The 23715-nt window shown below is 48.9% G+C and overlaps 1 protein-coding gene across 2 annotated transcripts; it reads left to right on the top strand.

The window, feature by feature from the left end:
- The first annotated feature begins 5117 nt into the window (after positions 1-5117).
- On the top strand, positions 5118-21951 carry LOC132431216 (aldo-keto reductase family 1 member B1). Of its 2 annotated transcripts, XM_060020921.1 has the most exons (10): positions 5118-5281; positions 13412-13579; positions 14313-14429; positions 15414-15491; positions 15797-15919; positions 16426-16532; positions 16854-16935; positions 17500-17583; positions 19241-19323; positions 21548-21951. In XM_060020921.1, the coding sequence occupies exons 1-10, from the start codon at positions 5216-5218 to the stop codon at positions 21588-21590; spliced, it is 951 nt and encodes a 316-aa protein (XP_059876904.1). In that variant the 5' UTR covers positions 5118-5215; the 3' UTR covers positions 21591-21951. The 2 variants fall into 2 exon arrangements, with proteins under 2 accessions (XP_059876904.1, XP_059876905.1); XM_060020922.1 differs by lacking the exons at positions 5118-5281; positions 13412-13579; positions 14313-14429 and having other exon boundaries at positions 15772-15919.
- The last annotated feature ends 1764 nt before the right edge of the window (positions 21952-23715 follow it).

Raw genomic sequence — 23715 nt, 5'->3', positions numbered from 1 at the left:
ACTGGGAGAAAAAGGGTGGAGTCACTGCTGCAGGGGCGGGAAATTGTGCTGAAGCCCACAGATGCGCACACGTGCGCTCACGCATGCGCTGTAAGAGTGTGGCCGGCACCAGTGCTCGTGGTGTGGATAATGAATGCTCTTTGCGAATAACTCCACCCCTGGGGGTTGGTTCCTTTTTATTTTGATGCTCTTAGGCAATGTGAGGTGAGGGAGGCCTTTGCCTCTATGCGGAATTTAAGGGGAGGAGGGCGCCAAAAATCTCAGGAATCGAGATAGGTTATATTTTAATAAAATATTTTAAAAATTGAAATTAATGCCAAAAAATCCATGATGAACAAAATATCAAAATTTTAAAAGAAGGCCACTTAACTAACTTGTTGGTATTGGGCCAATTAATATTACCAAACCTCAGTTTCTTCAATGCCCCAAATGGGAAAGGAATAGTCAGTTGTCTTGACCAGGAGGTTGTAAGGGTCAAATCAGACAGTGAATTTGAAGTGCCTGATACATGGAAGGCACCCATGGATATTATTATTCACAGGAATTTATTGAACAGTTGTGCTAAAGGTGACACAATGTTTGCTTCTCTCTCTCTTTTTTTTTGCTCTTCTGCTGTATCTATGAGTCTATGAGGAAGGTTAATATTGACAGTTCTCCCAACGATGTTTGCCATCTAAACCTCATCTTGCAAACAAAAATAAATATTGACCCAGCTCCCCGACAGACCAGTTCCCTGAGCTTCTTATGTCCAGCCCACTCCATGACAGGAGCTGAAGCCTCTGTCCTTTTCCTGTGACCTCCACGCTCTTTCTCGTCTCTCCCTGCTTCCCACTTCCAGAGGACCAATCTCAGGCGTTCTCATTCCAAACTGATGATTGCTCAGCCAAGGGTACCAAAGGATGGAGTGGGCAGAGGCGGGGAGAAAGACGCCTTTGTTGGCATGACAGGAATGCTCACCCTGTGGATTTCTCCTGGGGCTGCTGTTGTCAGGTGCCTGGTGTGTGGTTATCACAGTTTTGCTGCTACCTGAAATGAGGAGTAGTGGTGAGGCCACGGTATGGATGGAGGGCAGAGTTCCAAACTGGAGACCATGACTCAGTAGTGGACCACGAAATCATTTATCATGGAATCAGGAGTGAATCATGGTTGCAATCAATACTAGAAAAATAAAACAAAACAGAATATGCAATATCAGACTATGCCACAGATAATAAGGATGAAAATTGTTTTGTGGGTCTTTGGTGTCTGTGATACATATACATATGTGCACTGTGTCACATATGTGAACGAAGAATGTCACCTGCCATATCGGTAAAAAAAGAATTTGTGGCCATCAAGCCATCAGCCGCTGGCAGCCACCCCCAACGGTGCACCCTGAGGGGATTCAGGATGGAAAAAAAACAGGATACTGTCCCTAGATAGCTAAGGTGCATATCAAAGGAATAACTTCAATGAGCCCAGACTCTTGCATCTTCCCATACATAGAAAATTGCTAAATTCCTTAACTTGAGATATCCGGTTTTCTTTAATTAACCATAATCTTTTGATGTTCCAACTACCAGGTCTTTGTTGCAAAAACTCCTACATATCCTGGCTCCTCCCTCACCTCTTTGGAGCAGTCCTCAGAGCTCTCTGAGAGGCTGTCTCCCTCAGCAAGTCTGCTGAATAAAACATAATTCTCAACTTTTAGGTTGTGCATTTTTTTTTCAGTTGAAAAAAACATATTTCCTACTGTGAGTCATGGTAAAATAACTTGAAAGCCACCGGTGTAGTGGATAAGAGTTCAGGTGCCATATAGTCAAAGTTCTTGGGTTTAAATCTTGACCATGCCACTTACTTGCTATGAGACCTTAGCAATTTCTTTCCCTTCTCTGTGCCTCAGTTTCCTCATGTGTAAAATGGATGAATAATAGTACTCACTGCAAAGAGTGGTTATGAAGATTAAATGATTTAATGCACACGATGCTTGTAGAATAGTGCCAGGCACATAGTAAACTCAATAGAAATTAGCTATTATATTATTACTATCAGCAACAGCACCTTCATGTAATGTATGTAAAGTGTCTAAAGCAGTATCTGAAACATAATACGGGCTCAATTTGTCCTTGTGGAAGAGACTTTGCTGCTTACTTTATTCTACTGTATTCTCTTCTCCTCTGCTTTCTGGCACACAGGAAGATGACACTTGCCCATCTCACTGAAGATAGGCAGAACCTCGCAAGTAGGTCTGGCCAGTAGATTGTAGATGGAAGTGATGTGTGCCACTTGCAGGCCTGAGCAATTCATTACTCATTTGTGACTTCCTGGTGCTCTTTGGCTCTCCTGAGGCAAACCCTGAAGACTTGGGTTGGGGCAGCAGTGAAACAATGTGGTGGAACCTCTAGCCTGGGTCCTTGAGGGACTGCGAATAGAGCCTACTAGCTCCTTTCACCTCCAGCAGCCTGTGTGGACAGGTAGCATGTAACCTTTGTATGTCTGTTGATAACAGCTTTATGCAGATATAATTCACACGCCATCATATGCACCCTATTAAAGTGTACAATTTGGTAGTTTCTCATATATTTACAGAATTATACTAGATTTCACAGGACTTTGAATGCCAAGCTAAAGAGTTTATGTTTTAGGGCTTCCCTGGTGGCGCAGTGGTTGCAAGTCCGCCTGCCAATGCAGGGGACACGGGTTCGTGCCCCAGTCCGGGAAAATCCCACATGCCGTGGAGTGGCTGGGCCCGTGAGCCATGGCCGCTGGGCCTGCACGTCCGGAGCCTGTGCTCCGCAACGAGAGAGGCCACAACAGTGAGAGGCCCGCGTACCGCAAAAAAAAAAAAAAAAAAAGTTTAAGTTTTATCCTGTACTTAATAGGAAATTGTCTTTTAATTGCAAAAAATGTTTATTAATGAAATAATCTGACAAAGTGTATCCTCCCTTACATTTGGCTTATTCCTAACTTTATCCCTATGTTACACGTTGTTTTTTTCATGTTTGTAATCATGTCCTATTTATGATTTTGTTTTCTACTTTCACCTTAGTGTTATTTCATATACACTTTTCTCTATATCTAAATTGTCTTCATTTTTAATGGCTACACTTCATCTCTTGCTATTATTGGACATTTACAGTTTTACATTATGTGTATAGAACTGTTTTTCATCCATACAGGTGTGTGTGTGTGTGTGTGTGTGTGTGTGTGTGTGTGTGTGGCTAGACTAGGGTGAGGCAAGTGAAGTGCCAAGGGTAGAAAGCTTAAGGAGGTGTCCACGTTCAGGCCTGCAATTTTTCACCTAAGTACCTCACTTGCCTCACCCCAGTCCCAGCCCTATACCTATAGTATGGTATGTGTGTGTGTGTGTGTGTGTGCGCGCACGCGCATGTATGTGTGTTTTCGTTTCAAATTATTTCCTCAGGATGAGATTACTGGTTCTCATGATGGGATTATTGGTTTCGAGTACATTAAGATTCATATTGCTCTTAATAGGAATTACTAGAATGTTTCTCAGAAGAATTCCATTGATGGATTTCTAAAGAATAACTTTGATATGTGTACAATGTCATTTTACAAAGATTACAGAGGCAACAGGGCCTATCAAAACAGTATGTTCCAAATACAGTACTATTGTTGCTACAGAAGAGCCACAGGTCTGACTTTTTACATTTGATAGCCCAGTCAGAATACTCCATTTTTAGCCAGTTATGCTTTCATGCAGTCAACTTGTAAACTCAATCATCAAAGAAAGAACAACAAAGCCATTCATAATGAATATACGTCCCTAACAGATAACCCCTCTGTGTATAGCAACCTGGTCACTCAGGGTGACTTTGGACGGCAACCTCTATGCTGACAAAGATCTTATGAATGCAGCGTGGTAGGCTACTGCTGTTCTACCACAAACCAAATTCCCAGCGGTAGGCTCAAATTAAAATTCTCTTACTGGGGGGACAAATAGTATCAGAATTTGCCTACTAACAACAGTTTTTATAATAGTCAAAAGGAAAAACTCTCTGGGCTAGTCTGTTTTGTATAAATTTTTCCTAGGGGGGCGCTTTTTAGAAGTCACTAAACGGAAAATCACCAGAATGGAGTTTAGAGAGGTCTGGTTCCTGAGTCATTCACCGGGCAGAGGTAATTCCCAATCTTGCATAATTAGGGGAAATATTAAAGGGAGATGGAGCAGAAAGATCAAATTTGAGGTAGGGTGCAGCATCATGGAGAAGGGTTGTTGGAAAGAATCCAAAATTGTCTACAAAGGTCTTCCAGCAACTTTCCTATGGTTATCTTGGAAACTAATGTGTTTTCCTACCTGCCAATTAAGGCCGATTAATTTATTATCTAGCACCTCCTAATTCGGAATATTTTGGAGCCACAATATTAAAGTTAACTTATCTTTTGTGGGTTTCTGCCTTATTCATCTAGAGAGCTTCGCTAAGTTACCATGTATGAAATGTGCTGCTTTGATGGAGTCATACTTACCAAAGACTGAATGTCCTCTCTGTGTTCTGGATTAAGCTCATCAGGGATTTCTAACCTCGAGAGATGCTGGCTTTTGGAGGAAGGCTTGCTGAACCACACTCAGTGTGTACAGACACAGCTCACATCTAGGGTGGAGTGTGAAATTAGCCCTAGGAGGCTACATACAGGCTGGACAAACCCTAATCTCCAGGTGATGTTTTGTAGCAAGATTGCAAGCCACTTCTCTGGCGTGCACCTAAGAGCAAAGTGTGCTAAACTGCAGCAGCAGTCTGTGTGTTCCTACACGTTAAAGACCCGGCTTTGGTCGCATTCCCAAAGAGCACGATACTGGTCTTGAACAATAGACAAATGTACCCATATGCGCTCTTTTAAAAAATGAAAAAAAAACCCTTCCCAGGCTACTTATTTATGAGAAGTCTGTTACTTTTGCTAAAACATTCGCGTTTCCACGCTCCACAGCAGTTGGCTGAGCCAGCTGCGCCGCGCGGGGCGTGGGCGAACCAACGGCTAGAAAAGAATCCGGTCCCGCTAGGACCTAGCAGGAGGAGCTTCCCGGCAGAGCCACCCCACCCCGGGCTAACAGAGGCGCTGCGTCCTGATTGGCGGGCGGGCCAATCAGAAGCTGCCTTTGCGTAGCCGGGCGCCTATCGTACCCGCCGCTTCTGCGGGCCTCACCGGCTATATAAAGGACCGCGCTACAACCTGCGCTTCATGGTCCTCTGGTCGGAGTCAGCGGAGCTCTTCAGTCATGGCCAACCACCTCGTGCTCTACACCGGCGCAAAGATGCCCATCTTGGGGCTGGGAACCTGGAAGGTAGGTGCCCTGAGGAGCGCAGTCCGGGGCTCGCTTCAGGCTCGGCGCGGCCTGGGGCGGGAAGAGACCTACAGTGACCCTGAGCGACCCCGCCGCGGACGCCCCGCCTGGGAGGAGCCACGTTCGGGCTGGCCGGGCCCCCGGCGGGGTCGGGCCTGCAGCGCGGGAACCTGGACGCCGAGGCGGGCAGGGCGCTGGCCAGCGGCTTCGGCCCAGGGCCCTTGCGTGGGGGGCTTGAGAACGCCTCATGGGCGGCCGACCCTGTAACCCTTGGTGCTTGGGATCCGCGGGCCGCACTTTGAATCCTACCCCAGCTGGAAAGTCACTAACGGGGCGCCGAACGAAGGGGGCTTCCCGTGTCCCCGACGCTGTGGCCCCGAGGATGGAGGTCGGGGGCGGGGCCTGAGACATGGAGGGGAAAGAGCCTTGGGCTCCGGCGTCCCTCGCTTAACGGCACCTCTTACGCCCGCTCCTTTGTCTTTCTTCGAAATAAGTTTGTCCTTAATCGTATCCGGTTTTGCTCCCTCAGGAATAAGCGTCCCAAGGTAAGCTCGGAGACTGCAGGTGATTCAGTTAGGCGGCACGAGTTTGCCCAGGACCCGTCTATTTACACGTCCCCAGACGCGAGCCACTGAGCCCCCCGGAGCCGGGCGTGCCTCTCGGGGTGTAGTGTGCTGGGCGGAGAATCTGGGCCGGGAGGTTCCCGCCCGTGCAAAACTGCGAGCTGCCCTCAGTAGTAAAACTCTTCGGAGACCTCGGTACCACTGAAATCTGTGCACAGAGTCCCCAAGAAACGGTTAGGAGTAAAATGGGTAATCTGAGTATCTGAAAATTAGCGCAGAGGGGTGCTATTATGGGCGCCGAGGGAAACCCAATAATTTTAAGCCGCTTATACGTTAGCTTCGGGTATTGTATATTACATTGCACAGCTGTGACCAGGGTTTTCCTTGGAACTTCGAATATAGGATTGGGCATTGGTTATTTACACACAGACAAGGAAAAGAAAACACTGCATGGATTGAGGGCGCCGTGGAATGGTTTGAAATAGAGCAGCGGATGGTGCTTACCTCAACCCGAAAACCTGCAGTTGAAAATTTGTAAATATAAGGGTGAATACAGGGTCGTAGAGTTGTCTCACACAGAAAGTGTTTCTTGGCCAAAGTGATCAGAGTATATGTGACTTGTGTTTCCTTCCAAAAGCCCAATGGTGGCTCTAAGGGTGTAATTGAATTATGACCATTGTACCAAGTTAAATTACATCTGTCACAGGTTATTCTCTTGGAATGGATGTGAACAGACACTTTGTTGGCAATGGCCCATTACAGTTTTTACGATGGTGAACCACCATCACGTGTAACTGGAACAAAAGTTCCACAAAACAATACTTAAACCTTACTGGGTGGGATGCATTCCAATATTTTTATTCTAAGCTCGCGGTTTCAGAAATTATGGTCCTGACCTTAGGTTCATCATTTCAAAATCACGAGGCTGGGGTAAATACGGAGTAAAAGTTGATAAAAGCGGGTTTTAAATCATTTGCTTGAGCACTTAACACTCCCCCCACCAACCCCAAAGCTGTATATTTAGTTAAAATAGCTCTGTAACTGTACATTTAGGTCATTCATTCCAGCAGACTAAGTTCATTGAGGGCAAGGGTAGCGTCTACCTTGGTCACAGCTATTTACAGCACTGCTCAAGGTGCCTGGTAAATTGTAGGTGCCCTAAAGATATGTGTTGAATTAATACGAAGAAGTAAGATAAACTAGATTTTGGGGGCGGCGAGGAGATGTTGTACAGAATTGTGTAGAGGCGTGGTAGGGGAGGTGACAGTGAAATGGTATAAGTATGGGCTTGGAGTAGATTTCCTTTTTTTTTTTTCAAGTAAAAAAGGTATATGAATAGTGTTTTAATACCCTTCCCCTGTGTGTGTGTGTATATATTCCTTCACAGATGCTGGACAAAGATGGGGTTACCTAAATACCGTTTGCTTATCTTTGTGAGAACTGGGGGAGGCTCTGGGAATGGGTGCAGCACCTCGTTCCTGTGGATCTTCCATGTGACGGTGGCTGTGTTGTATCCTTCAGACTCCTGGCGGGGCTCTGGGAGTCTCCAATCACTGTTCCTTTGAAGGTCCTCACACTCTCCGTTCTCTCTTTGGAGGTGAAGGTTTCAGGCCGATGGGAGAGCATCTCTGCCTCAGAGCCCATGTGGCTTAGAGGCAGTTTCCCTTGGCAAGCTTGACGTCCCCAATGGACGGTAAATAAGCCATGAGCATTGTATTGCCAGGAAGCGACTAAAACAGAGATTACTTCTGATGCTGACCAGTGTCCTGTTGCTGATAAATGTTTGGCCCTAGCTGAAAAGTTGATGGTAAATGGCCGTTGTAACTCACCCACATACTCAAAACCTAGGAATGGTGGTAGAGTTTCTCCATCTCTTTTCCATTATCTCTGTATCTGCCCGCACCCAGGAGCCTTTGAGACATTTTTCCCTAATTTCTAGCCGCCGCCCCCCCCCCCCCCCGCCGTAAAGTTCAGCATCACAGATAGACTGTACATCTGTCTGTGTCCATTGGCTCTTTGGCGGGCCACAAACCGTTTTATAAGCTAAGATTTTTTTTTGCCGCCGATAAACCAGTTTTTGCCTCTTTGAGGATGATATCACTTCCTTTAAGAATAGGAGAAAATGCTGAGAAAGAACTCAAGGCAAGCTCATGATGGCCTGAGATCCCGGCCTGGGGAAGAGGGGAGAGGGCAGAGGTGCTGGCACTGGAGCTAAACCAGTAGTTCACAAGCCTCATCTCCCTGCAGGCCTACACCTGGAGCTCTTCAAGGGCAAAGATACTTAAATAAGACCTGCCTGCCCAGGGCCATTCCTGGTCCATCCCCATCTCAACCAGGTGGAGACAGTGATGTCTCGGAATTCAGGACAGATTGATTCATGTTGAGCGGGAGGAAGTTAATCTTGGTTTCGTAAGTTGGTCTGTGTTTGTTGCCAAACCGAGTTATGAGCTTTGGTGTAAAAACCATAGCCAGAATTGACTGTTGTCCTGTGATAAGGCAACGAAAGAGATTCTTCAGCAGAATGCTCTTTATCATTGGAAATTGTGGTTTACATTATTAAACTGTAAAATAAATTTGGACATAGTTGAACACGATAAGCCAAGTGAGGTTGGCTTCTCTGCACCAAACAATGAAAAGCGTCTCTGTTGCCGTGAAAAATTGCACATTGTTGCCATTCTTAGGGTTCTGCCAGATGCTTATGTTGTTGGAGTCCACGAGTGTGGCAGATTTTAAGCCTTGTTGATACAAAGCTGCCAGATCCAGGTCTCCCAGCTGTGCAGAGTGGGAGCGTTGTGTGTAAGCGCGGGGCAGGCGAGAGGCGAGCAGGCCCAGCTCGCTCAGGTTTACCCCAAGTTGATCGGGACTGTATTGTCAACTGATTAAGTTAGAGCAGGGGCTGAAACCCTTTTCGTCCCCAGAATATCTGCGTTCAATATCAGAATACCTTTTTATTTACGGAGGGGCTGAATTGGAAGCCAGAATGTTATTTGTGAATAGGAGTTGGGACAAATCAAGGCTGGGACTGTTGCCTAATCCCCATTTCTTTGTATGCTCTTCCAGCAGCTCAGGGGTTGGTAAACCGCAGCCCACAGCCTGTTTTTGTAAATAAAGTTTTATTAGAACACATCTCATTCCTTTACATGTCTTTTATGACTGCTTTTGTGCTGCTCCAGCAGCAGAGTTGAGCGGTTATGACAGACCATTTGGCCCACAAGCCCTAAAATATTTTCTGTCTGGCCACTTTCAGAAAAAGTTTGCCAACTCCTCTTCCAGAAGATTCTAAGTAAATTAATTGGAACCTGGAATACATTTTGAGAAATTAGGTCACAGATGTCTGTTTAACATGCATCTAGTTAAAATGCTTTATATTCACAATGAAAAACAAAATTATATTGTGACATCACTAGTATTTAAACAAAACCAATAATAAGAAATAAGCTTAGTTTCTCTTAAATGCAGGTTGAATTTCTCTGAAGAAAAGCTGGTTTAATCAGAAGAGGTTAAACAGTGTTTTTCAGTGACAGCTTTTCCGGAATGTTAGTTTATAAGGCCTTAGAGGTTGATGCCCTATTTCTTTATTAATCTAAGTTCACATCAAAAGTTATGGTTGGGGACTTCCCTGGTGGCTCAGTGCTTAAGAATCCGCCTGCCAATGCAGGAGACACGGATTCGAGCCCTGGTCCGGGAAGATCCTACATGCTGTGGAGCAACTAAGCCTGTGCGCCACAACTACTGAGCCTGCTCTCTAGAGCCTGCGAGCCACAACTACTGAGCCCACGTGCCTAGAGCCTGTGCTCTGCAACAAGAGAAGCCACCACAATGAGAAGCCCGTGCACTGCAACAAAGACCCAATGCAGCCAAAAATTAAAAAAACAAAAAAATAAAAAAGTTATGGTTACCTGTTTCTTGCTCCAGGGTTACCATTGGCACACTGTTCTCATACTTCTTACCCAGGATGGTTTTTCTTCCCCAAAGTGAAGTTTCCTTTGTTCCCTACCCACCTCCTTCATTACAAAAGCGATACCTGCTAACTAGAGAAAATTTCAAAAAAAAAAAAAAGTCTGAAAGGACACAGTCCTTTCCTCCCAGAAATCCCCATGTTAAAACTGCAGAGGATTCAATCTCCGAGATACTTGTGTTTTTACCAATGACATTGTTTTATAACCTTTCTTCTTTGGATCTGTGGTGTTTTTGTTGTTGTTTTTTGTTTTTGACTTGCAGAGGGAATAGAGGGAGGGATATTATCTTAAAGTAACGTTCATGGGCTACAAGCAAAGTGGAAGATGATGAGGTTTTTAAAGGGTGAGAGAGAGAGAGAGAGAGAGACTGACAGTGGTTTTCCTGGGAGTGTTACATGAAAAGAAAATAGGCTCAGTTTGTGAAGCTGATGGGGGCCTCAGGGGCAGAGACTTGTCACCACTGTCACTTGCTGCCGTCAGAACGTCATCAAGTTGCTACCCAAGCTAGAGCTTTGGAGCTGTAAGGTCTGAGGGGAATGGGAATAGGTCCTGTGGCCAAGTCACAGGGCAGATTAGTGGCAGAAATGAATTTCAAACATGATTTTGTCTGTAGGATTTGTATTATTATTATTTTAAAATAAATTTAAAGGATTTGTATAATCTGGTTATTTATAACTTGGGTGTTTCCTCTACTGCTTTTCTGCAGATTTCCTATTAGACGTATGGAAACAGATCTTTACGAGTTGTTTTCTTTTCAAAGTCTCAGTCTGGACCCCGGCCTTCCATGGGCAGTTTTCAATGTGGACATGGGATGGGGAGATGGTGTAATTGTATGTTAGCATTCCCAAGTTTACTGAGTCATTTTTTACCGTATCTTAAAGTGATGAGGGAAGTTAGTTTAGTCTCTGTGGGAAGGGCTCTTGATTGAGATAGTATTGAACATAGTTTGTGGATTCTGGTATATTTTCATCTCAGAGGATGATTTTCCAAGCCCAGGAGACTTGTCCTCTCCCTGACCAGTGCCTCACAGCCTCTTGGGGTCCACCCCAGAGTACACAGACCTCTCAGCAGAGGCTGGCTCTCAGGTCCTCGTGCCAGGGTTTGAATCCTGACATCTTACTGCACCATCATGGCTAGTTTCGTAACCTCTCTGCACCTTAGTTCCCTTATCCACAGAGATAACAGTATCTACCAGGGTCATGGTGAAGGTTAAATTCAATAATACGTTTAAAACTAGTGAAAATTGACCCATCACAAATGGCAGCTGTTGTTATTTTCCGTTTGAGCCATTGTGGGCTAAACACCGCACGGGGCAGGTTCCATTTTGTTACATATCTGCCCTGGCACAAGCCTTCTCCCAACCGGCATGCCTGTCCCAGAGGCAGGCCTGGCCTGCCCAGCCCAGGTGAGAGCCATTGGTTTCTGGCTGTACACAGAGCCGGCGGCCGCAGGCAGCCTTAGTCCCCACTGCTGCAAAGCCGTCTCTGAAAAGGGGAGGCCGGCATGTAGCACCCGTTCGCAAGAGTCTTTTTATGCATTGCCACAGCTCGTACAAATTTAATTTGTAAAATGCGTGACAGTCCTCGCTTCTGCTTTGCTTTCCCCTTTGAAAGCAGTTTGGGCTTAACTTCCCAGCACGTGCTTCTCTCGCTTATCAGCCCTCTGTCCAGGGAAGGGTCAGGGAGCTGTAGCTTCTTCGTGACCTTTTGAAGGTCATTTCTGTCCTTGGCTTCTCTATAAAAACATCACAAGAACGTGTTTTTAAGTTTTTTTGTCAGTTGTTCAACAGCCTTGATTATCCCACTCTGCAGTCTTCCGGTTCCAAGGCACTGAATAACCAATTTAATCTTCAGCAGGAAAAAAAGTGTGTCCAGGTGGGTATTCATTGACTTACAAAATGATGTCAGGTGTACCAGATTCAATGCTATAAAAGATGTGCCCAGGAGCCATCTCTCACCAACCCTCATCTGTCCCTCAACCCCACTTTCCTCTAGCAGCTCCTGGCTCACATGCTTCCAGCACCGGGACCCCAGCAGAAGAAAATCTTGTCTTGGTAGCATCAGCTGAAGTCCAAAGATTGATTCTCATGGGCCTGGCTGGGGTCATGTCTCTGGCCCTGCGCCAGTCGCTGTGGCAGATGCAGCGTGTGGCTGGGCTGGGCCTGGGAAAGGTTCCTGCCCCTCTGCCCATGGTTGGGGGCAGTGAGGTGCTGGACTGGCACAGTACAGGCCCACAGAGAAATCCAGTCAGGGCGTCATCAAGCCTGAAGAGAGTTGACGCGCGCCGGCAGCCAGTTCCCCGGCTGGGTCTCCTTACCTGCTCTCTTTGCTGGGGAGGGGTGTGCTCTGCTCTGCTCTCATCAGCAGCTGTGCCCAGGACGCCACAAGGAGGCCGTGGTACTTACTCCGTTCTGGTTATGCCAAGGTTTCCCTGCTCTGTTCCTTTAACCGAGAAGGGTGGGGGGAAGGCTGCAGGTGTAGCTTCTTGGGTCGTCCAGGGAACTAGGAGGTTGCCAGATTGTCTGAAGATGTTTTCTGATCTCATACCTGAGGTCAGCATCGCCTATCCACACCCCCTACTCCCTCCGTGGTGGCCAGAGAGCTGGGCGAGGGTCCCCCGCTCCTCTGCCCTGGCCTGTTCACAACAGCCGATGTCAAAACAGCAGATGTCTGCAGCTGCTCATGGCCCTGGGGAGTTTTCCTGGTCATTCTTTTCTACCCCAGCTCTCCAGAGGAATGCGCTGTGTGCATGCAACAGTCTGATGCACACGCGTTTGCTTTCCACCTTTCTGGTCTGAGAGGAGCATCGCGGAGATGTCTGTGCGGCCAGACTGGGTGCTGGGGGCGCTCCCCACGCCTGTCCCGCTCACTCAGACGCGCAGATGGTCAGGGCAGGCGCGGCATTCAGTCTTTTTGCCGCTCTGACCACAAGCCATATGGTGGTCTTCCACAGCTCCCATTTCCCCCTCCTGTCGACTCATTTCTGTCCGCTAATACCTCTGAGGGCCCACCTCCCACCTCCACCTCTTAAAGCAGATTCTTACACAGTGAGATTGGAGCACAGGCCTTTGAACCTGCACCAGTAATGTTCCTGACTTTGATACACTCAAAACTGCTTAAAAACAAGTGATGGCCAATAACAGAATCCACGAGTGGAAGGAGAAAATAAACCATAGGCATTCACTCCCGGAACTCGGGAACCAAACGGGAATTGGAGTGAATATTTACAGCGCTTTTGAAATATTTTGAGCTGTTTGAAGGAAACGGTATCCCTTATTGTCTTGGGAACCTAATAGATCCAGAGAGTGGGGGATTTTTTATACCGTCAATGGGTTCTGAAGAAACAAGGAAGGGAGAGGCTTTGGCCCATCTAATTAAGGTGATCTGTGCTCCTAGTAAGTGGTGGTCAGATTTTCCTAAAATGAAGCAACATTGCATCTCACCTCGGGATGTTCAGACACTTACCGTGGCCTGCCTTTGCTAGCCTTAAAAGAAGCAGGAGCCCCTGAGGAGCCGTGGGTTCCTGCTGCCCTTCTGAGTTGTGTGCACACTGTGTTTTGTTTCATTTTTGGTTTTATCCCTATGCCTTCCATTTCCTGTTTCTTTCAGTCCCCTCCGGGCAAAGTGACGGAGGCTGTGAAGGTAGCGATTGACCTTGGATACCGTCACATTGACTGTGCCCACGTGTACCAGAACGAGAACGAGGTGGGGTTGGCCATCCAGGAGAAGCTCCAGGAGAAGGTGGTGAAGCGTGAGGACCTCTTCATCGTCAGCAAGGTACCCCGCTCTGCAGGGGAGCCTGAGGGAGGGTTCTTGTCCGCATTCATCCAGGGGCAGCATTAGCTTAGGGGCCACGACCACGCTCTGGGGCCTCCTAATACAGCCGCGGTTATCACCTGGCAGGCAGTGCTTCCAGGGGAGGTGTGTTGACTCAAGGCCATGGGGGCTCTAGGGCTCGCCCGTCTGTGGCCGCCTGTCTGTTGGATGGTCATTCCGCCCGGACCCATTGGTTGGAGACCCTTGCTGATGCGGCCAAAGCTGTGGGTTGGCACCCCCGTTCCAGGGAGTTACCTTTGAGGACAGTACTTGGTTTCCACCTGCAGACTGATCTCCGCCGCTGGCCACTGTCTTTCACCCAGAGGCTGGTGGTGCCCAAAGGACACCGGGTGGGAGGGTGAGGCTGGCCCCACGAAGACCAGCCTGTGGGAGAATAGGCCAGAGAGCTCATGTTTGGAGCCTGGGGCTGGCTTGCTGACCTGTCCATTCTGCTTGGCGCCTTCAGTCTGGTCCTTGTGAAAGGTTTCCTTGATCTGATCACCCTCCCTTCCTTTGGAAGAGTTAGGATCCACGTGTGAAATGGAATCTCCCTCCCCACTGTTTACAGCATCACAGTGAAGCGGGTGGGTTGTGGGGAGAGGAAAGCAAGTTCTCTGTCCCCGAGCTGTCTGGCTCCCGGCGGGGAAAGCGCCTCCGGCACGCAGGGTAAGACTTGTTCTCTCGCTGGCTTCAGCTGTGGTGCACGTTCCATGAGAAGGACCTGGTGAAAGGCGCCTGCCAGAAGACGCTCAGCGACCTGAAGCTGGACTACCTGGACCTCTACCTTATTCACTGGCCCACTGGCTTCAAGGTAGGTACCCGGGGCTCAGGTGTAGCCTGTGGCATCACCCTCTCCTGTTAGCAGGTCGTGAGCAGGTACACAGTCTGTGTGTGTCCTTGCTGCTCTGCTCAAGGTATGGTCCCTGGACCAGCAGCAATGGCATCACCTGGGAGCTTGTTAGAACTCAGTCTCAGGCCCCACCCAGGCCCTTTGAATCTGAACCTCAGGTGACTTGCATGCACGTTTCAGAGTTTGAAGAATGCTGCTCTTTGTCATTTGGTGATTGTATAACTTGAAACTTTGTGACAGTGAACATGGCTCAGGTGACACTCCTGCCCATGGCCATAAGATGTCATCAGTGACCGCCCCTCCCCCCTGCCTCAGGCACCTACACACACGCCCATTCATACCCTGTACATGTTTGTGCGTGTTTCTACATTCCACACACACCCCATCCTGCGGGAGCTGGGTAAACCTTGGCAGCCTGCCTCTTCACAGAAAGCTCTAGAGCTATTATGTCCTTTGCCTCCCTTCTAGCCACGGGGCTCAGTTTTCTGCTTTGTCAACCAGCTTGAAGGCATGCAGGTTTTTACCCTGTAACTCTTATTTTATTGCCCTGTGGTATATCGGGGCCTTACTTTCAACCTTTGTTTTTCACAGTAAGCTGGCAAGGCTCGGTGAGGTGGTGGTTTTGTAGGTTTGGATCCAGCCAGGACATGGGCCCTGTGAATCCTGGCCCTGAGTCCTCCCTGCCCATGCACACACTGCCATCCACGGCGGGGTTCATCTCACTGACCGAGAATTGTCCATCTCCACCCGATGGTCAGCACCAGCCCAGGAGTCGTCTGCCGTTTCTTCTTCACACTGACACAGATTTGCTCTTGATTATCCTCTAAAACCGTAGCCAGCTATTGTAGCTTAGAATAATTGTATCAGAACTTTGCTTTCAGAGATGCAGCTCCCCCAGCAGATCTACGCAGGGCTGTCACTGATTGTCTTTGATTGTTACCACAGCCTGGGAAGGACTTTTTCCCATTGGATGGGGACGGCAACGTGGTTCCCAGTGACAGCGATTTTGTGGACACCTGGACGGTAAGGCAGCCCCTGGCTTGGCCTCCCCTTCCTTGCCAGCTCCCCAGTCTCCTTGCGAGGGGCCAGGTGTGAATACCCAGCTCTGCCATTTCTTTCGCTGTAATTGTCACTCTCTGTTTTTTTGCTCTTCCTGTCTCATTAAAGCCAACGTGGCTTTTGTCTTGGTGCCTCTTGTCTTCCCAAAGATCTCATTTGCTATCACCGAATAGGGCAGGACCTGGTAAGGTGTCTGGTGCGAGAGGTGCTTCTGACCCTTGTCCTTTTGGGCACATGTCAGCAGCAGGCAGACCCTCTTTGGTCTCTAGGCCATGGAAGAGCTGGTGGACGAAGGGCTGGTGAAAGCTATTGGAGTCTCCAACTTCAACCATCTCCAGGTGGAGAAGATCTTAAACAAACCTGGCTTAAAATATAAGCCGGCGGTGAACCAGGTAACGTCCGGCAGGGAAGCCACTGTGCCTGTTTGTTACTGTGTGATCCTAGCAGTTACTTTCTGTCCGTGTCACCTGGGGCGCAGCCAGGAGGCAGGTCCCTGGACGCCGGCAGAGTCCTGATTTATGGCTCAGAAAGATAGTGACACATCTGGGAGTGAAACGTGCAGGGGGGAACGGGTTTGAGCCTGCCTTGTGAAGACTCAGGGTCCTGAGATGAGCTGTGTGCAGACATTGAGATCCTCAGACCTGTCACAGTTGATAAATGGCCAAAGCCAGAAAAACCCTCAGGGCCCATGGCAACAGTAACAAGATTATTCTCGTTAATGTCAAGGACAGTTGCTGGGAAACAGAGACAGTTGTTAACAGCTTATCTAGGAGTTGGGACATTGGTTACATATAACTTTATGTCTGGGGAGGGAAGGGCTTAGCATGGGGAGACTTCCTGTGTGTCCCATGGCCCCTGCCCACAGTGGCACCATCAGCCCTCCTGTTTGTATCTGCAGGTCGAGTGCCACCCGTACCTCACTCAGGAGAAGTTAATCCAGTACTGCCAGTCCAAAGGCATTGTAGTGACTGCCTACAGTCCCCTTGGCTCTCCCGACAGGCCCTGGTGAGTTTCCACGGGATTGTGTTCTCTTGTCAGCTAGTGACGATTAGAAATGGCTGCAGAGAAAAATCCAGCATCAAGGAAAGTGCTTCTGGGGCCGATGGGCAGACCTCCCCAGGAGCCTCCTGTTGGGGTTCCTGGTTGGTGTTTCCAGTAGCAAGATACCTACTCTTTTTCCAGCGGGTTGGGAGTTTGTAACTGAGCTCTGAATCAGAAGACAGGCAGGCTGCCCTCCAAGGTCGATGAGGGTTAGGGTTAGGGTTGACGGCTGCCTGGAGTGGTGGCGATGATGGTTGCTCACGCAGACCGTGTTTCTGTCTCCAGGGCCAAGCCCGAGGACCCTTCCCTACTGGAGGATCCCAGGATCAAAGCGATTGCAGACAAACACAATAAAACCACAGCCCAGGTACAGCCATTTCCAGGCGCTCATGACTGTTCCCAGAGCTTCCTGCATTCGTGGTGGTGGTTCCCATTAGCTGGGGTGGGGGGAGAGTGACCGAGCCCTGTCGAGCGCTCCCTGGGCGTGTGGCTCGGGTCCTGGAGTGTGTGGTGGAAAGGGACTTAGGAGACTGCGTGTGGTCTGGGGATAATCGGACCTGCCCTTCTACCTCCGAGGGCTGGCACGAGGGTCAGCCTCAGCACTGTTTGGGAACACCCGTCTCTATACTCATAGAAGGACACTCGTGATCAGCTGAGCGCTCCCAAGTGGTAGAGTGAGTTCCCAGACGGGGAGTCATGTACCCGGGAGATGCGGAAGCACGTGGCAAGGAGGCTGAGAGCGGGGCTCGGGGGTCAGAGCCTGAGTGTCTCCCCTCCCCCTTGCTGGGCATGACCCCATCACCTCTGAGCCTCGGTTTCCTCGCTGTGCAGTTCTGGGGTTTCTTTCTCCAGGTGATGGGTGTGTAAGGTTAGGTGAGATGAAAGTGCAGAGCTCCCGGTATACGGATGCACTCGGCACCTCTGTTCACAGGTTCTGATCCGGTTTCCCATGCAGAGGAACTTGATCGTGATCCCCAAGTCTGTGACGCCTGAACGCATTGCTGAGAACTTCCAGGTAAGGTCCTGGCTGGTCGGCCCAGGGTCTTCTCGGTGGAGGAGGGGCCAGCTCTTCACAGGGCCTCTGGATTGTCGTGTGTGTGCCCACCCCGCCCCGTCTCCTCTTGGAGTGGCAGGGAGCCCACCGCGGACTAGGGACAGTGGTTCCTCTGGGAGGCGGTGCTACGCCCGGCAGGCCCTGGGCCTCGGGCCCCGCTCTGCATGCACACACCTGTGCTGAGGCTCCTCGGGGAACTCATCATTTGCCGAGAAATGTTGCTCTTGAGTGATACTGCCTGGGTTTGCCTCAGGGCTCCGTTAGTTACTGTGCCTCAGTTTCCCCATCTGTAAAATAGTACCTATTTCAAGAGTTGTCATGAGGATTAAAAAAGATGCACCGAAGGGCTTCACGCAATGCCTGGTACCTTCATCAGCACTCAGCAAACACTGCTGTGCTGATACGTCCAAGGCCTGCAGAGACCTTCCAGGGCACCAGTGAGGTGTTCTCTCCGAGCACCTGCCAGAGCAGAGCAGACCTCCTGGCACCTCCTGCCTGCCTGCCTCTCATACCAGTGTTGGGGGCTGGGCTGGGAGAAGAGCTCTCCAGGAGGGTCCCTGCGCCTGTGAGCCTCTGCTGTCACTGAGCAGAGCAGCTCTGCCCGGACCCCCTCTGTCTTCACCTGAGCCCTGGTTCCCAGCAGCTCTTGTTTCCATAGCAAGCAGCTGATTTTTGCCTGTTCCACTGGCCAGGCTGTGGCTGTAACACGTGCTGCTGGTCCCTGGGGCCTGGGGAGGGTGGAGGAGATAAATAAAGTGGTAAAACAGTGACCACGAGAAACACATATCCTGCTAGAGGTGCATTTTTTGTTTCATATTTTATTTTTTCAGGGTGTTAGAAAAGAAACATTATAAAATGGCTAATCTCTAGTACTAACGTAATTATTTTGCATCTTACTGTGTAGTCTGCACATTTTTGCACGGTTGTGATCACAGAGTATGCAGCAGGCTTGCTTTCTGCACATTCCGCGATCATCCAAGCTGAGGGCCCTCCTCTGGTCCTGGGCAGGCAAAGTTCTCCACCTGATACGCCTTTCTCGTCTTCTCTGTCTGTCAAGACCTTATCTGGCTTCTTAGGCCCGTCTCAAATGGCATCTCCTTTGACCACATCCTTCGGCTTCCCAGCTGGAATTCCTTCCTGATTCCTCTGGATTCCCTGCGTGCTTTGTGGAGCCTCTTTCCTGCAGTGCGCAGCTAATTATTCCCTGTAGCATAGCTGTTGAATTACCTCGTCCTTTGCTTCATTGTAAACTGAGGCAAAGACACTTCTTACCCATCACTGTATTCCCCCTGGTGCTTATCACAGTGGAAGCGATCGGCAGAGGTTTTGAAATGAATGGAAGAAATAAATGGAAGAAAAGGTATCATTTTGTTCAGAGGTTCTGGAAGGGAAGGTCTGTTTTCATTGTTCACATAGTACCCCGACAAAACATGTGCGTTCTCTGAATAGTCATGTGAGAAACTTTCTCTGAGTTTAGTCTACCTTCCTGCCCCTCCGCACTCCAGGCAACATCTCACCAGTGATCCTTCCTGGAGCTGCTTGTATGCTTCTGTGTTTGATAGCTGTTTACAGAGCTTATTGGAAGGTTGTTTTTTTTTTTCTTTTTTTTTCTTTTTAGGTCTTTGACTTTGAACTCAGCAGTGCGGATATGACCACCTTACTGAGCTACAACAGGAACTGGAGGGTCTGTGCCTTGGTGAGGTGAGTCCCGGGAGAGCCCCAGGAGGGTATCAGGTGCTGCAGATGAAAGAATAGCTCCTGGAGGCCTTACTGTCCAAGTCCTGCTATTGCAGCGGCTCTGACTTGTGCATGTTACCTTGCCTGTTAACTTGCCTTCTCCTCCGTGTACAGCAGGAAACATTTATAGCGTGTCAGCCGAGCCGCACTCAGCCCCCCCGGGAAATGCAGGGAGCTCTGCCCTAGATGTCTTCTCCCGCTCCCATGCACTGTTGGCCTAACCTGCAGTGACCACATATATTGACTTTTAATTTTCAAATTCTAGTGGCACATCTGAAACCAGATGATCCCAGGTGGCGCGTGCCCCGCCTTCTTGGAAAAATTTGCCTGTGACTCTTCACCTCTAATGACTAATGAAAGGGTTCTAGTTGGAAGACCATGGTGCTTGGGGCTCAGCTCCGACAGCGATTAAACCATGTGACCGAGAGAATCACTCGGCCCCTCCAGCTATATATATGCTGGTTCCTTGTATTCCCTCTGACTTGTAGTGTGGAATCTGAGGGAGATGACAAGGAAGGTTGTTTTCTCTCTTTTCGTTTTTGCACCACTGCATTAACTCCGTAAAGTTTAAAACTCATTTTCTGCTTTCAAGAAGAATCTCCCCACTTCACAGTGGAGACTAAGAACCTCCTCTCTCATGACTTTTATCATCCGACTTCTCTGTTTCTTCTCTTCTTCTCAAGTAGTTACTCTTCTAAGCAAAATCTGAGCATTCCCTAAGGCTGGCTCGGGTGCTAGCTCTCTCCTTCCAGCCTCTGCTCTCTCTCCAGTTCTGGGTTTGCACCGCTGGTGGCTTCCCACCGCCCTGGCAGGTGTTCGCCAGGTTTGCATCTTGGCCGATAACTCTCTCCTGAGCTTCGTTCAAGCACGCGCCTGTGAGTGTGTTGCTGCCACGCCGTGGCCTCAGATTCGGAATAGGCCAGAGGCAGAGTTTACCACTGCCCCTTTCTGATGATCCTGTTTGTGTTAATGGTGCTTACCCTTTAGACATGAAAATCGTTTTTGATCTGGCGGGCAAGGGAGAGAGAAGAGAGAAGTGAATCAGTCGCCAAGTTACATCTGTTCTGCTTTGAGAATCACTGATTGTTCATTCAGTTTCCTTTTCCCTTCCCGCTGCTGACGCAGCGTATTGAAGGGCAGACAAACCACAGGGGTTTTCTGTTCGGCCCCTTTACGTATAGACTCCTTCTACTCTCTAGTGCTATTCTAGAAACAGCTGTCAGATTATCCTGTGGCCACTGATGTTTAATGGGTCAGGGTTGGAGCGGGGAGGGAGCGGCTGGCTGCAACATCCCCGGGTCACCTAGGAAGCGTTTTCTAACCATATGTACACATACATACGTGCATCCACATTGCCACAGTTTGGCATCTATCGCTATACGGAGCCCCTGTGGCTAATGGCAGTGTTATATTTCTCAGGTTTGATAGGATGCCAAAACAAAACAAAAAAATCCATGTGGAACTTTTGAATTGCCTAAATATTTGAGTAGGAGTTGTATGCCCCAAGCAGGGTTCACCCTGGGCCTTTCACACTCTGCCCAGCCAGACTTCCCAACGCTATTGCCATTACATTCCCAACACAGGCCATCGGCCCTGCAGAAGGGACTGTGAACCTTGGCCAACACGTACGCCTGCGTCAGTCCACCCCCAGCTCAACGTCCAGCCTGTCCCCTCACCCTGTGTTTCCTGTAGCAAATCCTCAGCTACTCTCCTGGCCTCACTTCAGCTCCCACTGGTACCAGGAGGTTTTGGAGGTGACAGTGGCTTCTTGTTCCACGTGTTCGGAGCACTTGCTGTGTCACGTGTGCAGACTTGTTAACATCTCTTATGTTATTATCACCCTCTTACTGTTTAAGGCAATAGGTGCTCTCTGGTCCTGCAACTAGACTGAGTTACCAGGCGGCAGGAATCGTGTCTTGCCGCCCTGCACACCCTAGGCACAGTGCTGGGCACACAGGGAGGGTGGTGTCCATCACACAGGTGCTGATGGATGAGAGCCCCCTGGCAGAGGACTGGAAGGTGGGCCACGACCCCAAGGGCAGACCCAGGATCTGCAGTCTCAGAAGAGGCTCGTGCCCTCTGAGGCCTCTCTTTCTACCTAAATGAGACACCATTTCTGACTTTTTGAAGTTTGTTGTGGTCAAAGTCTCTTCGTCAAAAGGTAATGTGTTTTTTTTTTTCCTGATAGCTGTGCCGCCCACAAGGATTATCCCTTTCACGAGGAGTTTTGAAGCTGTGGGTGCCTGCCCTTCCCCAGGTGACCTGCTTTTCCCCGCCTCACTTTTATTGTGTGTAGTATAGTTTGGCCTGTGTCCCTCAGCGGTGGGTCAGCGACTTACAGATGAACCAACGAGGGCTCAGCCAGCTTGGTGTTGGGTCCGAAGAGCAGAATCAGTAGATTAGAAGTCTCTTCAGTTTTCTTTGCCCTTCTTCTTGTCCATCTGGGGAAAGCACAACCCAGTACCCTTTTCTAAATTGAATTTACAAAATCAAAATAGTGCCTCTAACAATTGCATTTTGATTGCTTGGAACTGTAATCCTTTTAGCTAGACTTTTCTTTGCCTCAAATAAAATGTGCTCTTATGAGTTTGATGCTGTTTATTTTGTTTTGGTTTGTTGAGACGATGTACTGCCTTCCCTGCCCCTCAACCTTCCTCCTGTCGATACCCATACAGCGGGCCACTCAGCTCTGCAACAGGAGGGAGGACTTGGTGTCTTTACTTTTAGGTGGGGGCCCATCACCTCGGTACTTCACCCATTTAGCTTTAGGGGTCTGGGTCTCATCCTGGCTGCGCATCAGAGACACCTGGGAGGTTTTGAATGCTAGTGTGTCTGGCCCTCATCCCTGGAAACTGATCTCATTTGTCCAGGTGTACCCAGGACATCAAGAGTTTGCAGGATCCCTGGGTGACTCTAATGTGTAGCCAAGGCTGAGAGCCTCAGCCCTACGGCCGAGCCAGAACACAAGTCCATTTGTTATTTCACAAATTACTTGGTTGTGCCTCCTACCTGTGCAGGCCAAAGTCCTATGGTTACTAAGCAGCACCACTCACAAGAAACTGCTTTCATGAAGCTCGTTGTCTGGACCAGAGGGAAGAAAAGCATCAATAATTGGTATTAGCTTGGGCCACTATAACAAACTATTGGGTTGGCCAAAAAGTTCGTTTGGGTTTTACGGAAAAACCAATTAGCCAACCCAATACTAGAGACTGGGTGGTTTAAACAACAGAAATGTATTTCTCAAGGCTCTGGAGGCCTGTAGTCCAAGATCAGGGTGCCAGAATGGTCGGGTTCTGCTGAGGGCCCTCTTTCTGGCTGGTAGACGGCCACCTTCTCGCTGTATCTTCAAGTGACAGAGATGGATGAATACTTTAAATAGCGTTACAAAAGTAAAGGCCTTGTATTACTTTTACAAATGCTGTTGCTTTTAAAAAAATTAATACTGTTTCCTTATCCAGAATTAAATTAACAAAGGCCAGGAAAGGGGGTCGGATAGACAAGTGTTGACTTCAAGTTTTACAAAGATAGGTTGCTTTGCTCCTGGCTTTGTTTGTTGGATGATTATGGCCCCTGTGGTTAGGTGACAACTGCTTTGCAGGTTATCCATGTGTCGGATGGATAGCGTTTAGTTGGGCAACATTGGTTGCTGGGTCTCACCCAGGGATGCAGGAGAGCAGCCCAGCCCCTGATCAGCTGGAGTAGAGCCAGGTGGGGGGCACAGAGCACCAGGCACTCACCGCTGCTCACTGCCTGGGCCCCTTGCTTCCTGGAACCTACTGGTCACTGTGGTCCAGTCCCCACTGCTGGATAGGCAGGTCCCACCTTATCCCAAGTCAAACTGCAAACCTCTTCAGTGACCCTCTAAATCACCAAGAGCAGACTATCATTAACAGCTGTGGCAAGTCCTCTGCGATCTAGTTCCCAAATGATCTCTCCAGGTAGTCAAGAGTTGGCTTAAGTGCACTTTGGAAAAACTTTAGGGTAATCACTAGTAAGAGATTTTAAATCAGATGCCTGCTTTCTAGAGCCCTGCTTAAAAATTCTCTCAAAACAAGACCATTGAGAAGTCAGCCAGGAGCACAAACAAGATAAAGGGCCCTTTGCTAGCCCTCCTCCCTGCTTTCTAGAAGACCTCCGATTATATCTAAGAACTGTCCCTTGCCTGGGGTGAAGGAAGAGGAGAGGGATCAGAGCTGTCACAAAGGACTGGGGCTGCATTTTGAAGACAAGATAGAGGAGTATTTGCAGCATAAGCCTGGAGCAGATAGACGCCAGAGGGTCTCCATAGGTAGAGATGCTGCATTCCCAGTGGAGAGCCCCTTTCCCCCTTCCCTTTGGGGAACTAACCCCACCCCC

Source organism: Delphinus delphis, chromosome 9 (assembly GCF_949987515.2).
Source record: "Delphinus delphis chromosome 9, mDelDel1.2, whole genome shotgun sequence".
Lineage (NCBI taxonomy): Eukaryota > Metazoa > Chordata > Mammalia > Artiodactyla > Delphinidae > Delphinus > Delphinus delphis.
The sequence above is the reverse complement of the archived record's forward strand: the minus strand, read 5'-3'. Positions and strand labels throughout refer to the sequence as shown.

Coding starts and splice junctions, on each gene's coding strand:
- LOC132431216 (XM_060020921.1), top strand. CDS start 5,216: ATGGCCAACCACCTCGTGCTCTACACCGGCGCAAAGATGCCCATCTTG. Junction 15,920..16,425: donor ATAAGCCGGCGGTGAACCAG/GTAACGTCCGGC, acceptor TTGTATCTGCAG/GTCGAGTGCCACCCGTACCT. Junction 16,533..16,853: donor GGCTCTCCCGACAGGCCCTG/GTGAGTTTCCAC, acceptor TTCTGTCTCCAG/GGCCAAGCCCGAGGACCCTT.